The 12,405-nt window shown below is 36.8% G+C and overlaps 1 protein-coding gene across 6 annotated transcripts in view; it reads left to right on the top strand.

The window, feature by feature from the left end:
* The window catches only part of ODF2L (outer dense fiber of sperm tails 2 like), a 49,636-nt gene extending 43,413 nt beyond the window's left edge, over positions 1-6,223 (top strand). For 5 of the 6 annotated variants that reach the window (XM_009212141.3, XM_009212135.3, XM_017944174.2 and 2 more), the window contains exons 16-17: positions 1,481-1,606; positions 5,578-6,223. In XM_009212141.3, coding sequence (XP_009210405.1) covers positions 1,481-1,606; positions 5,578-5,706 — 255 coding nt within the window. In that variant the 3' untranslated portion in view covers positions 5,707-6,223. Of the gene's footprint in view, positions 1-1,480; positions 1,607-2,245 lie in introns of all 6 variants that reach the window. The other variant, XM_009212150.3, reaches the window with a different exon arrangement.
* Positions 6,224-12,405: the final 6,182 nt, after the last annotated feature.

Raw genomic sequence — 12,405 nt, 5'->3', positions numbered from 1 at the left:
ATCTTGCCAAACCAGTAGTTACTGTTTTGTCTTGATGACAGGGTGAAGGGAGCAATTACATTTTTGTTCTTTAACTATCTTCTCTTTCAAGCAAAACAGATACATTGCTGGGCTAGAGTTACTTCACTAGATAAATGGTAATGTGGCTGGGGAAAGGGCAGAGATGGAAACCACTTTGAAGACATAATCTCCTCCTGTACCTTTTTTTAATATACAACCAAATTGAATGTGCAAATAATTGAACATTTTTGTTTTGATCAGGATTCAGTGAGCTGTAATGTTCAAGTCCCTTTTGACAAATATGGTTGCATAAATAAATACATACAATATTAAATTTCAGTTACATCCATTAGGTTAGTATTCAATGAATACTTCAGTATCAGGCAATCTGCTAGTGCTTGAGATGCAAAGATGAATGAGACCTGGCCTTAGCTCTCAGCACTCTCATAATCTGGTAGGGTTCAGCCTAAGTGCATTTCGGAAATGCCAGGTATGCTCTCAGATTCCTTCCTGAAAGGAAGAGTTCAGAGTCCCAGAGGTATGTCTGCCCTCTCCTTTCTCTCCTGCTGCGGTGGAATATGGGGCTATCTGTAGCTTCTGCCCATGTGAGAGTGCCATCACTGCCCTGTTACCATGGCCTACACTGAGGGGATGGTGCCGAGGGCATTGGTGTTTGTCCTAAGGGCCTTTTCTCCCATAGCTTCAGATCACACTGGCATCTCTCATGCATAATTGTTCTTGGAATATGTACAGAAGAAATCTTTATAATAACTTAGAACTGAGTTCATAGGAATTAGGTTGGAGGACAGTCCTTTCCACTAGCTCCTTGTTCCTGGATCAATCCCTGCCTCTACTCTCATTCTTGTGGCTCCAACCCAGCATTCTTACAAATAGGCTTCCACATATCTGATTCCTTAGAAGAACATAACTAAGCTAGACTTCCTGCCAAAATAAGTAATCAGGTAAATATGAAAATTCAAATTCAGACCAGTTTGGAAGTGAACGAATGAAGAACCAGTCTCTGTGTTTGTGTGTGTGTGTGTGTGTTTGTAGGAAGTGTGTATACCAGTTCCTACTCCCAGTTCTGTTAATCCAAGTGTATAATGAGCATTTAACAAGGAATTTCTATGTTCCATCACTGCTCTTAACACCCTGGTGAATATAAATGCTATAAAAATGGTAACTGGTCTCAGTCTGTTTTTAAAATATACTGTTGGAGAAAACACCTACCTAAGTCACAGAGCAGTGAAAATGTATACATCTCTTCCATCTCAAGCCAATTTTGCAGATATTTAATGCTGCAAAGATAAGTATAGTACATACTTACACTATATATGCTTCTTCAAGATAGAACATCTTTAAACTTGGATATAACATACAAGTAATATGTTTAGAAAAAAGGTACAATATAACTATGTCAAGGCTTTAAATCATATTTTAAAGAAAGCACTTTATTTTACTCTTTTGATAAAAATTACAGGTTGCTGAAGAAATAGAGAAAATGTCATCTAGAGAGAGAGCTTTACAAATTAAAATATTAGATCTGGAAACTGAGCTTAGAAAGAAAAATGAAGAACAAAATCAACTTGTTTGCAAAATGAACAGTGTAAGTATTAGCATGGCTTAACATATTATAAAAAATAGCATTTAATATTCTTACCATGTAGAAAGTACAAAGCGAGTGAATCAAGGCTATTGTTTTACTGATAATATTAAAAATAACAAGCAATATAAAACATAAAAAATAAAAATGTTATGATATGCCAAATAATTTATTATTCTGCCTCCTTGGATGGCATGTATTGCATTGCCCTCAAATCTGATAAAATCTCATCAGGCCCTTTCCCTACATGTTACTTTTGCAATGACCACTGCTTAATGAAAATCACAGATATAATCTACTTGATTTCATCCTGATATGAATTTTTCATTTTTTAAAGATAAACACGTGAGTTTTATATCTGTCTTGAATAATGAATATTTTATTTTAGAAAGTTATAATTTTGTATTAAACATTCAGTATTGTTAGATATGCATGTGAGAGGGATACTTTAGTCCATTCAGTCGAGAAATGAAAATACCAAATTGACTGTGTTCAATTAGTCTTCTGTTTTTTTCCTGAATACGCATGAAATAGTCAATTGGCATAGAATATTCTGAAAGCTAGTATTACTCATGATTAAATTACTTAATAACTATCTACTAGATAATGACATAGAGAATAATGATACTGTATTTTTTCCAGGATCCAGAGAGTCCATTAAATCTATTTTTTTTTTATTCCCAAGTGTCTAAAAAGTTGAAAACCTAAAAGATTCAAGGGTTAAATGACTTTTGGCATGCACAATTTGATTTTATTGCCATCAAAAGTTTCATGACAACTTAATCAGAACAAAATGTCGATCACCTTTAATTTAGCACAGGCCTTCCATTTATTTCAAAACTTTTTTTTAAACTCACCATTAGAGTTTCTGACATTGTAAAATATGTGTGCTGTTTTTTGTGTAATTGAAGCCTCTGAAAAAATAAATGAGGTGGGTTTTGCTGTAATATCCCTAGTACTTGGCTAAAGTTAGTAAAATAAATAGATTCCATTCACAATTGCTACCAAGAGAATAAAATATTTAGGAATACAACTTACAAGGGATGTGAAGGACCTCTTCAAGGAGAACTATAAACCACTGCTGAAGGAAATAAGAGAGGACACAAACAAATGGAAAAACATCCATGGTCATGAATAAGACAAATCAATATCATGAAAATGGCCATACTCCCCAAAGTAATTTATAGATTCAATGCTATCCCCATCAAGCTACCATTGATTTTCTTTACAGAATTAGAAAAAACTACTTCAAATTTCATTTGGAACCAAAAAAGAGCCCACATAACCAAGACAATCCTAAACAAAAAGAACAAAGCTGGAGGCACCACATTACCTGACTTCAGACTATACAACAAGGCTACAGTAACCAAAATAGCATGGTACTGGTGCCAAAACAGATACATAGACCAATGGAACAGAACAGAGGCCTCAAAATAACACCACACATCTACAACCATCTGATCTTTGACAAGCCTGACAAAAGCAATGAGGAAAGGATTCCCTATTTAAATGGTGTTGGGAAAACTGGCTAGCCATATGCAGAAAACTGAAACTGGATCCCTTCCTTATACCTTATACAAAAATTAACTCAAGATGGATTAAAGACTTAAATGTAAGACCTAAAACCATAAAAACCCTAGAAGAAAACCTAGGCAATACCATTCAGGACATAGGCATGGACAAAGACTTCATGACTAAAACACCAAAAGTAATGGCAATAAAAGCCAAAATTGACAAATGAGATCTAATTAAACTAAAGAGCTTCTGCACAGCAAAAGAAACTATCATCAGAGTGAACAGGCAACTGACAGAATGGGAGAAAATTTTTGCAATCTATCCATCTGACAAAGGGCCAATATCCAGAATCTACAAAGAACTTAAACAAATTTACAAGGAAAAAAACCCCATCAAAAAGTGGGCAAAGAATATGAACAGACACGTCTCAAGACATTTAGGCAGCCAAAAAACATATGAAAAAAAGCTCATCATCACTGGTCATTAGATAAATGCAAATCAAAACCACAGTGAGATACCATCTCATGCCAGTTAGAATGACAATCATTATAAAGTCAGGAAGCAACAGATGCTGGAGAGGATGTGGAGAAATAGGAATGCTTTTACACTGTTGGTGGGAGTGTAAATTAGTTCAACCACTGTGGAAGACAGTGTGGCGATTCCTCAAGGATCTAGAACCAGAAATACCATTTGACTCAGCAATCCCATTACTGGGTGTATACCCAAAGGGTTATAAATCATTCTACTCTAAAGACATATGCACACATGTGTTTATTGCAGCACTATTCACAATAGCAAAGACTTGGAGCCAACCCAAATGCCCATCAGTGATAGACTGAATAAAGAAAATGTGGCACATGTACACCATGGAATACTATGCAGCCATAAAAAAGGATGAGTTCATGTCCTTTGCAGGGACATGGATGAAGCTAGAAACCATCATTCTCAGCAAACTAACACAAGAACAGAAAACCAAACACTGCATGTTCTCACTCATAAGTGGGAGTTGAACAATGAGAACACATGGATACAGGGCAGGGAACATCACACTGGGGCCTGTCAGGGCATGGGGGGCTAGGGGAAGGATAACAGTAGTAGAAATACCTAATGTAGAGGATGGGTTGATGGGTGCAGCATACCACCACGGCATGTGTATACCTATGTAACCAACCTGCACATTCTGTACATGTATCCCAGAACTTAAAGTATAATAATAATAAAAAATAAAGATCTGATGTTTTGTTAAACCTGATAATTTTTGTACTAGTAAAATTCTAGAATTCTAAGCATAGATTTAAACATTGCTGAAAAATTAGTTTGTGTGTTTTATGCCTTCCAGGGGACAGTTAAGTGGGCAGTATTTAATATGCCTGCTTTAGCCCCATTTGAATTGTAAGCACTCTGAGAGCATGTCTCGTAGTTGCCTTTATCCCTGGTGTCTCCCACAGTGCCCTGCTCACCTGCAGGCCTTTTTGTATTTTCTGTCCAAGTACCCTAATGGGGTGGCGCAGAATGGATGTACAGATCTGAGGATGACCTCAGCAGCTTAATCCAAGGCACCCCTCCTGAAGCCTGAAATGTCTTTGAAGTCTTATGTATTATCCTAAAATCCATTGACATTTTATATCCTACCCTACAAAATAAGTGTTACTATTTTTCTTTCCAAATTTTTGAGTAAAACTCATTGTATTTATCCTGTGACTTTGTACTGCTAAGCCTATCACATTATTTTTTACCTGCCCCATTTCCTGAGATGGGCATTGCTCAGTTTCAGAAGGTATCAGGTGTCATTGAACACCTGATATGAAGGATGTAAAAGTTCTCTCTTTTCTGTCTAGGTGTCTATATTTTAATTGGAAGCTAGATGATATTTGCAACCTGTGGTTATCTAAAGCATTGTCAGTGAACTCACCTACTTAAGAATTCATATGCACCTTAGTTAAAAAAAAAATGTATTGCAGTTTTAAATTTTTTCCTCAAAGAACAACTTTAATGTGAAGAATTATTTTTATTTTTTAAGGGATTCTAGAAATAAAATGTTCACATTATCAAAACTAGAGTTCTGTCAACTTTTAAGACATTTAATTATTTTGGAATAAAATGTGAATTTTTAGACAGAAAATGGCAAAAACTGGTATGAAAATGTATCATGTTACATGTGAAATTATAACAGTTGTTAAAGAACCTATTAAGTTAATTATGTCAAATATGTAATAATTTGGTGCTAAATGAATGTGTATTATAAATTATATCAGTGAAAATCAACCATATGTGTGCTTTAATTATTAATTTTAAAGAAGAGTGAGCTCTAAGAATGAACACATCAGATGTGAGTATTCTTTTAAAAAATCAAAAAGAATTATCTAGTTATTGTATATATGTTTTTAATATTATGACTCTGCTCCTTTGGAATGAATGCTATTATTGCTTATCTGTATTTTTTTCCTTTTTTTCTTTAGAAAGCACAACATCAGGAAGTGTGTTTGAAAGAAGTACAAAATAGTCTTGAGAAGTCAGAAAATCAAAATGAGAGTATTAAGAATTATTTACAGTTTCTTAAAACTTCGTATGTAACAATGTTTGAATAAATTGTCAGATTTATTTTCTCTAAGTAGTAGATTTTTATTATGAGTCTAAAATGTGATTGGGTAAAAAAATAAATATACTACCAGTTATATTTTATGATTTATGGGTGATAGTATTAGAGTTTTTATGTAAAGATTTTTGAAACAATTTATCTAACTGAAACTTTAAAATAGGATAGTTGTTACTTTTCCTTTTTGCTGGATAATTCTTATTTATCTCTGGTTTAATTTCTTTTAAAAGTAAATTGGTTTTTAGAATTTTTCTCTCACACATACACATAGAAGTCCGATTAATTCTTTGTGATGTTTGTAGCCACCATTCAAGTGAATTTTTAGTAAGTCTTTGCCAATTTGATTTTAAATAATGTATATAATTGATTATATTGTGGCGATATATAAATGTAATAAAGTAAAATATTCTTAATTTTAATTTTTAATAATGGTGTAATTACATACTTTCTAAAGCTACTAAGTTTTAAGTCACAGCTATTAAATACCAGCTGCTAATGACAGGTGAAAACGTGGTCATGCATTGTTTCTTTATAAAGAACAGACATTCAGGCTGTCTTCAATTTGTAGTCTCTTTTATTCATTTTATACTAATGATTATCTGATATTATTTTAGGCATTCTAAAGCCCCTTAGTTAAATAAAAGATTAAAGGAGAAAAACTTATCCCACCTTTCCATGGCCAACTCACATGGAGATGATCAAAATAAGCACTCTTAACATCAAGAAGCTTTAAAATAAGGTCTTTAGTATTGAGATGAAGTTGTCCAAGTTGACAAAGAACTTGTTTGCTATAATCTCCCACTGTGTGTGCCAAGGCAGGATACTCTAAAAGGGGATGGACGTGGTTTACAAAGGATCAAGTAATAATGACTCCTCTTTGACAACGACTTTAGAGCTGTTAATTCAAAGGAACACTCAGGTCTTAAAAGATCTCTAAAAAAGGCAGGTTTTGAACTACACAGTTCCAGCCTATGAACAGACATATCTCTTTAAGATGTTTTATGCTCTTTCCTGATCAGAGTTGAGGGCCTGGTCCCCACTGATCCCCTCACTTTTAAGACTGTCGTATCATCCACAGATGCTTACTTTCTAGTGACCCAATTGCTTCATAGTATTTTTCTTAAAATAGCAAAATACAGAGTGTCAGAACTGGCCACATTTTTTACCCAACAATTGCTGACAAGATTAGTGTCACTTTTTAAAAAAATCGTAGTACTCATGGTACTAAAAACATACCTGACCCTTGCAGCCGTTTCTTTATCTCCTAACACAAAGGGAGCCTCAAGAAATGCCCACATGAAAGGAAAGCAAAGCTCTTGAGTTTTACTCACTAAACTGTAAGCTCCTTAAGGTCTGAAATGTATCTTAGTCATATAAATATCTAGGTACTCAGTTGATGTTTGTGGATAGATGGACAGATGTTGAAAGAAGCAGGTATTCATACTCCTGTTTTAGATATGAAAAATGTAAGCAAAAAGGGTTAACTACTATGGCTGTGGTATGAAACTTAAGTTTAAAGTTGGCATTTAAATTCAAGTCTACAATATTAAAGTTCTATGTACAGTGCTGTTTTCCCACTGTAGCAGCAGCCCAGCAGCAGCGCTGCTATGATTGATTAAGCACTTGCTATGTTGCAGAGTTAATACTTGTGATAATATATTAACTTGTTTAATTTTCAGGAAACTAAGACATGGAAAGGTTAGGTAACTTGCCCAAGGTCGCACAGCTAGTAAGTGGCAGACGTCCAGAGTCTCTGCTCTGCTCTTAACTCTCACCATACTACCTCTGTATCCATTTCATAAATAAAGATAGTGGTTTCTTTTAACAGTAATGCATTTGTCTTACCCTTGAATACCTCCTTTCTCATATTTTTAATTTTTTATTGTTACCAAAATAATTTGTGCTTATGGCATTTAAAAATTGGTGCCTGCAGCTTTAGATGGACTGTGGATGAAAAGACTACCACAGAGTTCCTAAGGTTGGTATTTAGCTCCTAGTGACACAACATGACAAAGGAAAGTTGCTGAATGCTAGAATTTAACAATCTCTGCTTAATACTGTTTCCGTGTGAAGCATTAGGTACACACATTGGGCTTACCTGGTATGTGACATAAATTCAATATCAGTGAGGTCCTTGAGCCAGAAAGCCCATTTCCCCACAGTACTAAAAGATCTGCAGGATTTTCCCTTTAACTTTGATATTCAGGGCCTCAAGACTTTCTAAGTTGTAAATGTTTTATTCCATTATCTATGTTACTATTACTTCTCATGTTCCTTTCCTCTTTAGTTGGCCTCCTGGATCTGACCTCCATGCAGCTTTGTCTTTTCCCTCAGGTTATCTGCACTGGGTCTCTTATGAGGTATTTCCTCCAGCGATTTTTTTGACCACTAATGTTATTTTCAAAGTCAGTCATTCTCTTTTTCTGTTGGATGTTGAACTTTTAATTAAGAAATCGTGGTATTTTTTAGTTTCTGAAAATCTTTTCTTTTTTTAATTCTATAATTCCATGATATTTTTCATTAAAATTCTCCTCTGTCTTTTCCATTGGTTCTGCTTCAGTAGATATCTGTCTTATTTCTGTTCCGCCGGTCTTCTTTCTTCCCATGCCCCGTAAATGAATTTAACTTTTCCTGGCCTACTCACGCTGTGGTTTCCTCAGCATCTGCCAGCACCTTGTGCACATCTCTTGGGCAGTAGCAAACTAAGTGGTAAGAGATGCGGTGGCTTCATTTCTCATGGACCTGTGAGACCTCTTACCATCTGATAACTTTCTATGAGGAGCTGTTTAACTCCCAGACCTTTTCAGTCTCAAGCAGCAGTTCCTTCCCAACTACAAGATTGGAAAGCCCTTCACTGGAGAGCCCCTTAAAGGTTTTCTGAGGCCAGCAGGTCTGTTGCAGCAAATGGCAAGTGAAGTCCTCTTAGGAAGTGAGTCACAGCAGGGTCTGTAGTTGGAAAAACACACAGCAATTTAAAGAATGAATTTGATCTATCTCTGCTGGCTTGCAGTTTATTCGTTATATTTAGGTGAAAAAAAGTCACAAAATCATGTTTATTTTTGTAGTTAAACACCTCTCTGTATATAGGTTCACATATGTTGGTATGCACATGGAGAAAGGAATAGAAACCTATACACCTGATATGGTTTGATTCTGTGTCCCCAACCAAATCTCATCTCAAATTGTAATCCCCACGTGTTGGAGGAGAGGCCTGGTGGGAGGTGACTGGATCATGGGGGCGCATTTCCCCCTTGCTGTTCTCTGGATAGTGAATGAGTTTTCACGAGATATAATGATTTAAAAGTGTGTGGCAGTTCCCCCCTCACTCTCTCAGTCCTCCTCCTGCTCTGCCATGGTAAGACGTGCTTGCTTCCCCTTTGCTTTCCACCATAATTGTAAGTTTCCTGAGGCCTCCTAGTCATGTTTCCTGTTAAGCCTGTGGAACTGACTCAAACTCAAATCAGCAAGATAAAAATAATCCCATTAAAAAGTGGACAAAGGATATGAATAGACAAATTCTCAAAAGAAGATATACAAATGACCGACAAACATATGAAAAAAAATGCTCAACATCACTAATTGTCAGGGAAATGCAAATTAAAACCACAATGAGATACCACCTTACTACTGCACGAATGGCCATAATCAAAAAAATCAAAAAAGAATAGATGTTGGCATGGATGTGGTGAAAAGGGAACACTTCTACACTGCTGGTAGGAATGTAAACTAGTACAACCACTATGGAAAATAGGATGGAGAGTCCTTAAATAACTAAAAGTAAAACTACCATTTCATCCAGCAATCCCACTACTGGGTGTCTACCCAAAGGAAAAGAAGTCATTATGTGAAAAATATACTGCATATGCATGTTTATAGCAGCACAGTTTGCAATTGCAAAAATATGGAACCAGCCTAAATGCCTGTCAACCAATGAGAGGATAAAGAAAATGTGGTACATATACACTGTGGAATACTACTCAGTCACAAAAAGGAAAAAAATCACAGCATTCACAGCAACCTGGATGGAGTGGGAGACCATTATTCTAAGTGAAGCAACTCAGAAATAGAAAACCAAATATCATATATTCTCACTCATAAGTGGGAGCTAAGCTATGAGGATACAAAGGCATAAGAATGATATAATGGACTTTGGGGACTCTGGGAAAGGGTTGGGGGGAGGGGAGGGATAAAAGACTACACAATGGGTATAGTGTAAACTGCTCGGGTGATGAGTACACCAAAATCTCAGAAATCACCACTAACGAACTTATCCATGTGACCAAACACCACCTGTTCCCCCAAAACTATTGAAATTTAAAAAAAAGAAATAATTTTATTGTAATGTCAAGGAAAACTTCTTGAATGTCACCTGAATGTAATCCTAAAACTCATTTTTGTCTATAAAATTTGCTTTAACTTCTATGGACAAACACAGTTAATCACCTTAAAACTTCATAAATTTGCATTTCCAGGCTAGAAGTATAACTTGATTTCACTATTTTGAGCTTGTTTTATTTGAAATTTTTTATTTTAGCCTTTCTGATAGTATACATGTGGTAATGTAAGCATTTCAAGAAATAAGAATTTTAATTTCAAATGACTCACGATAAAACACCAGGCACAATACTGTATGGTATATTCGATACTCAAAGACTTCTTTCTTTTTCCTGCCTGTCATAGAAAGAACTTCTAGAAATTAATAAAAATGTGAATTCCAACAATAAAATATCGAAGGATACGAACAGACAATTCACAAGAGAAGAATTACCAATGGCCAATAATCATGTTTATAAGATATTCAGATTAATTAGTAAGGGAATGTAAAGTAAAACTAATCTTTTTTATTATTTTTGTCTACAATAATTTTAAATCATTAATTCCTAGTATTGAAAAGATGAGATAAAATGAAGATTTTCTCATATTACCAATGGAGCTTATTGTTTCTTTATCTGGGTACCACACAATATATTAACTATAGCTCTGTTGTTAAATAATTGCATTTCCCAAGATTGTCAAATGAAATCTCCAAATGTTGGGATATTAGAAAGATAATTAGGAAAAAGGCTGGGCTCAGTGGCTCACGCCTATAATCCTAGCACTTTGGGAGGCCAAGGTGGGTAGATCACCTGAGGTCAGGAGTTCGAAACCAGCCTGGCCAAAGTGGTGAAACCCCGTCTATACTAAAAATATAAAAATTAAGAAGGCATGGTGGCAGGCTCCTGTAATCCCAGCTACTCAGGAGGCTGAGACAGGAGAATCACTTGAACCCGGGAGACAGAGGTTGCAGTGAGCAGAGATCACGCCACTCCAACCTGGGTGACAGAACAAGACTCCGTATTGAAAAAAAAAAAAAGAAAAAGCTATTTAGGGAAAAAACCCAACTGACTAGAAATTAAAAATACTTATAAATAATATTAAATAGATAAAAATAGATTTTTGGAGGGAGAAAATGGCAGATAGGAGGCAGGACTAACTTGCAGCTACCACTTGGGCGGACGGAGCAACATGTGGGGTCCCACATCATGAGCTTTTGCTCCGGTAACTACCACAGGAACATACCAGGAATGCTGAGAGATGCCACAGACCCTTTGAAGGAGGTTTGCTGGGTTGCTGCTTCAAGCTCAGTGGGACAGCTGAGGAACTGTGAATTGGCTTTTTTTCTCAGCTGGGAGGCTTGTAGCCTGAGGCAAGTTCTCAACCCTACTCGGGCTGCCTGGAAATAAACTTGGTGCTATTATGGGGACAAAATGGGAGTGAGACTGGCCTTTCAGGCTGTGGGCTGCATGGAAGTTGGGTGAGGCCTGTGGCTGCTGCCTTTCCCCCACTTCCCTGGTGATCTGTGTGACACAGCAGAGGCAGCCATAATCCTCCAGAGAACATAACTCCATTGGCCTGTGAATCACACTCCCAACCCCTACAACAGCAGCAGCAAGCCCTGCCAAGGAGAGTCTGAGCTCAGACATGCCCAACCCTGCCCCTACCCCCCACCCCATAGTCTTTCTCTATTTGCCCTGGTAGCCAAAGACAAATGACATAATCTCTTAGGAGCTCTATGGCTCTGCCTACCGGCTTGATCCTTCCTATACTACTGCAGCTGATGTGCTCTTCAAAGTGCCACCTTCTGGCTGGAAGCCAACCAACAAAACCAGCACACTTAAAAATACAACCAAGGACCCTCACAGAGTCCACTTCACTCCCCTGCTACCTCCACCAAAGTAGCTGTTGGTATCTGCAGCTAAGAGAGTTGAAGATGGATCACATCACAGGACTCCTTGCAGACACTCCCCATTACCAGCCCGGAGCCTGGTAGCTCCACTGGGTGGCTAGATCCAGAAGAGAAATAACAATCACTGTAGTTTGGCTCTCAGGAAGCCACATCCCTAGGGAAAAAAGGAAAGCACCACATCAAGGGGGCACACCCATGGAACAAAAGAATCTGAACAGCAGCCCTTGTGTCACAGATCTTCCCTCTGATGTAGTCTACCCAAATAAGAAGGAATCAGAAAAACAATTCTGGAAATATGACAAAACAAGGTTCTTTAACACCCCCCACCCACAGCAGTGGATCCAAACCAGGATAAAAATCTCTAAATTGCCAGAAAAAGAATTCAGAAGGTCGACTGTTAAGCCAATAAAGGACGCACCAGAAAAAAGTGAAATCCAACTTAAAGAAAAAAAAAAAAAGATACAG

Source organism: Papio anubis, chromosome 1, assembly GCF_008728515.1.
Source record: "Papio anubis isolate 15944 chromosome 1, Panubis1.0, whole genome shotgun sequence".
Lineage (NCBI taxonomy): Eukaryota > Metazoa > Chordata > Mammalia > Primates > Cercopithecidae > Papio > Papio anubis.
Note: the sequence above shows the minus strand (reverse complement) of the source record. Positions and strands in the feature narration are given on the sequence as shown.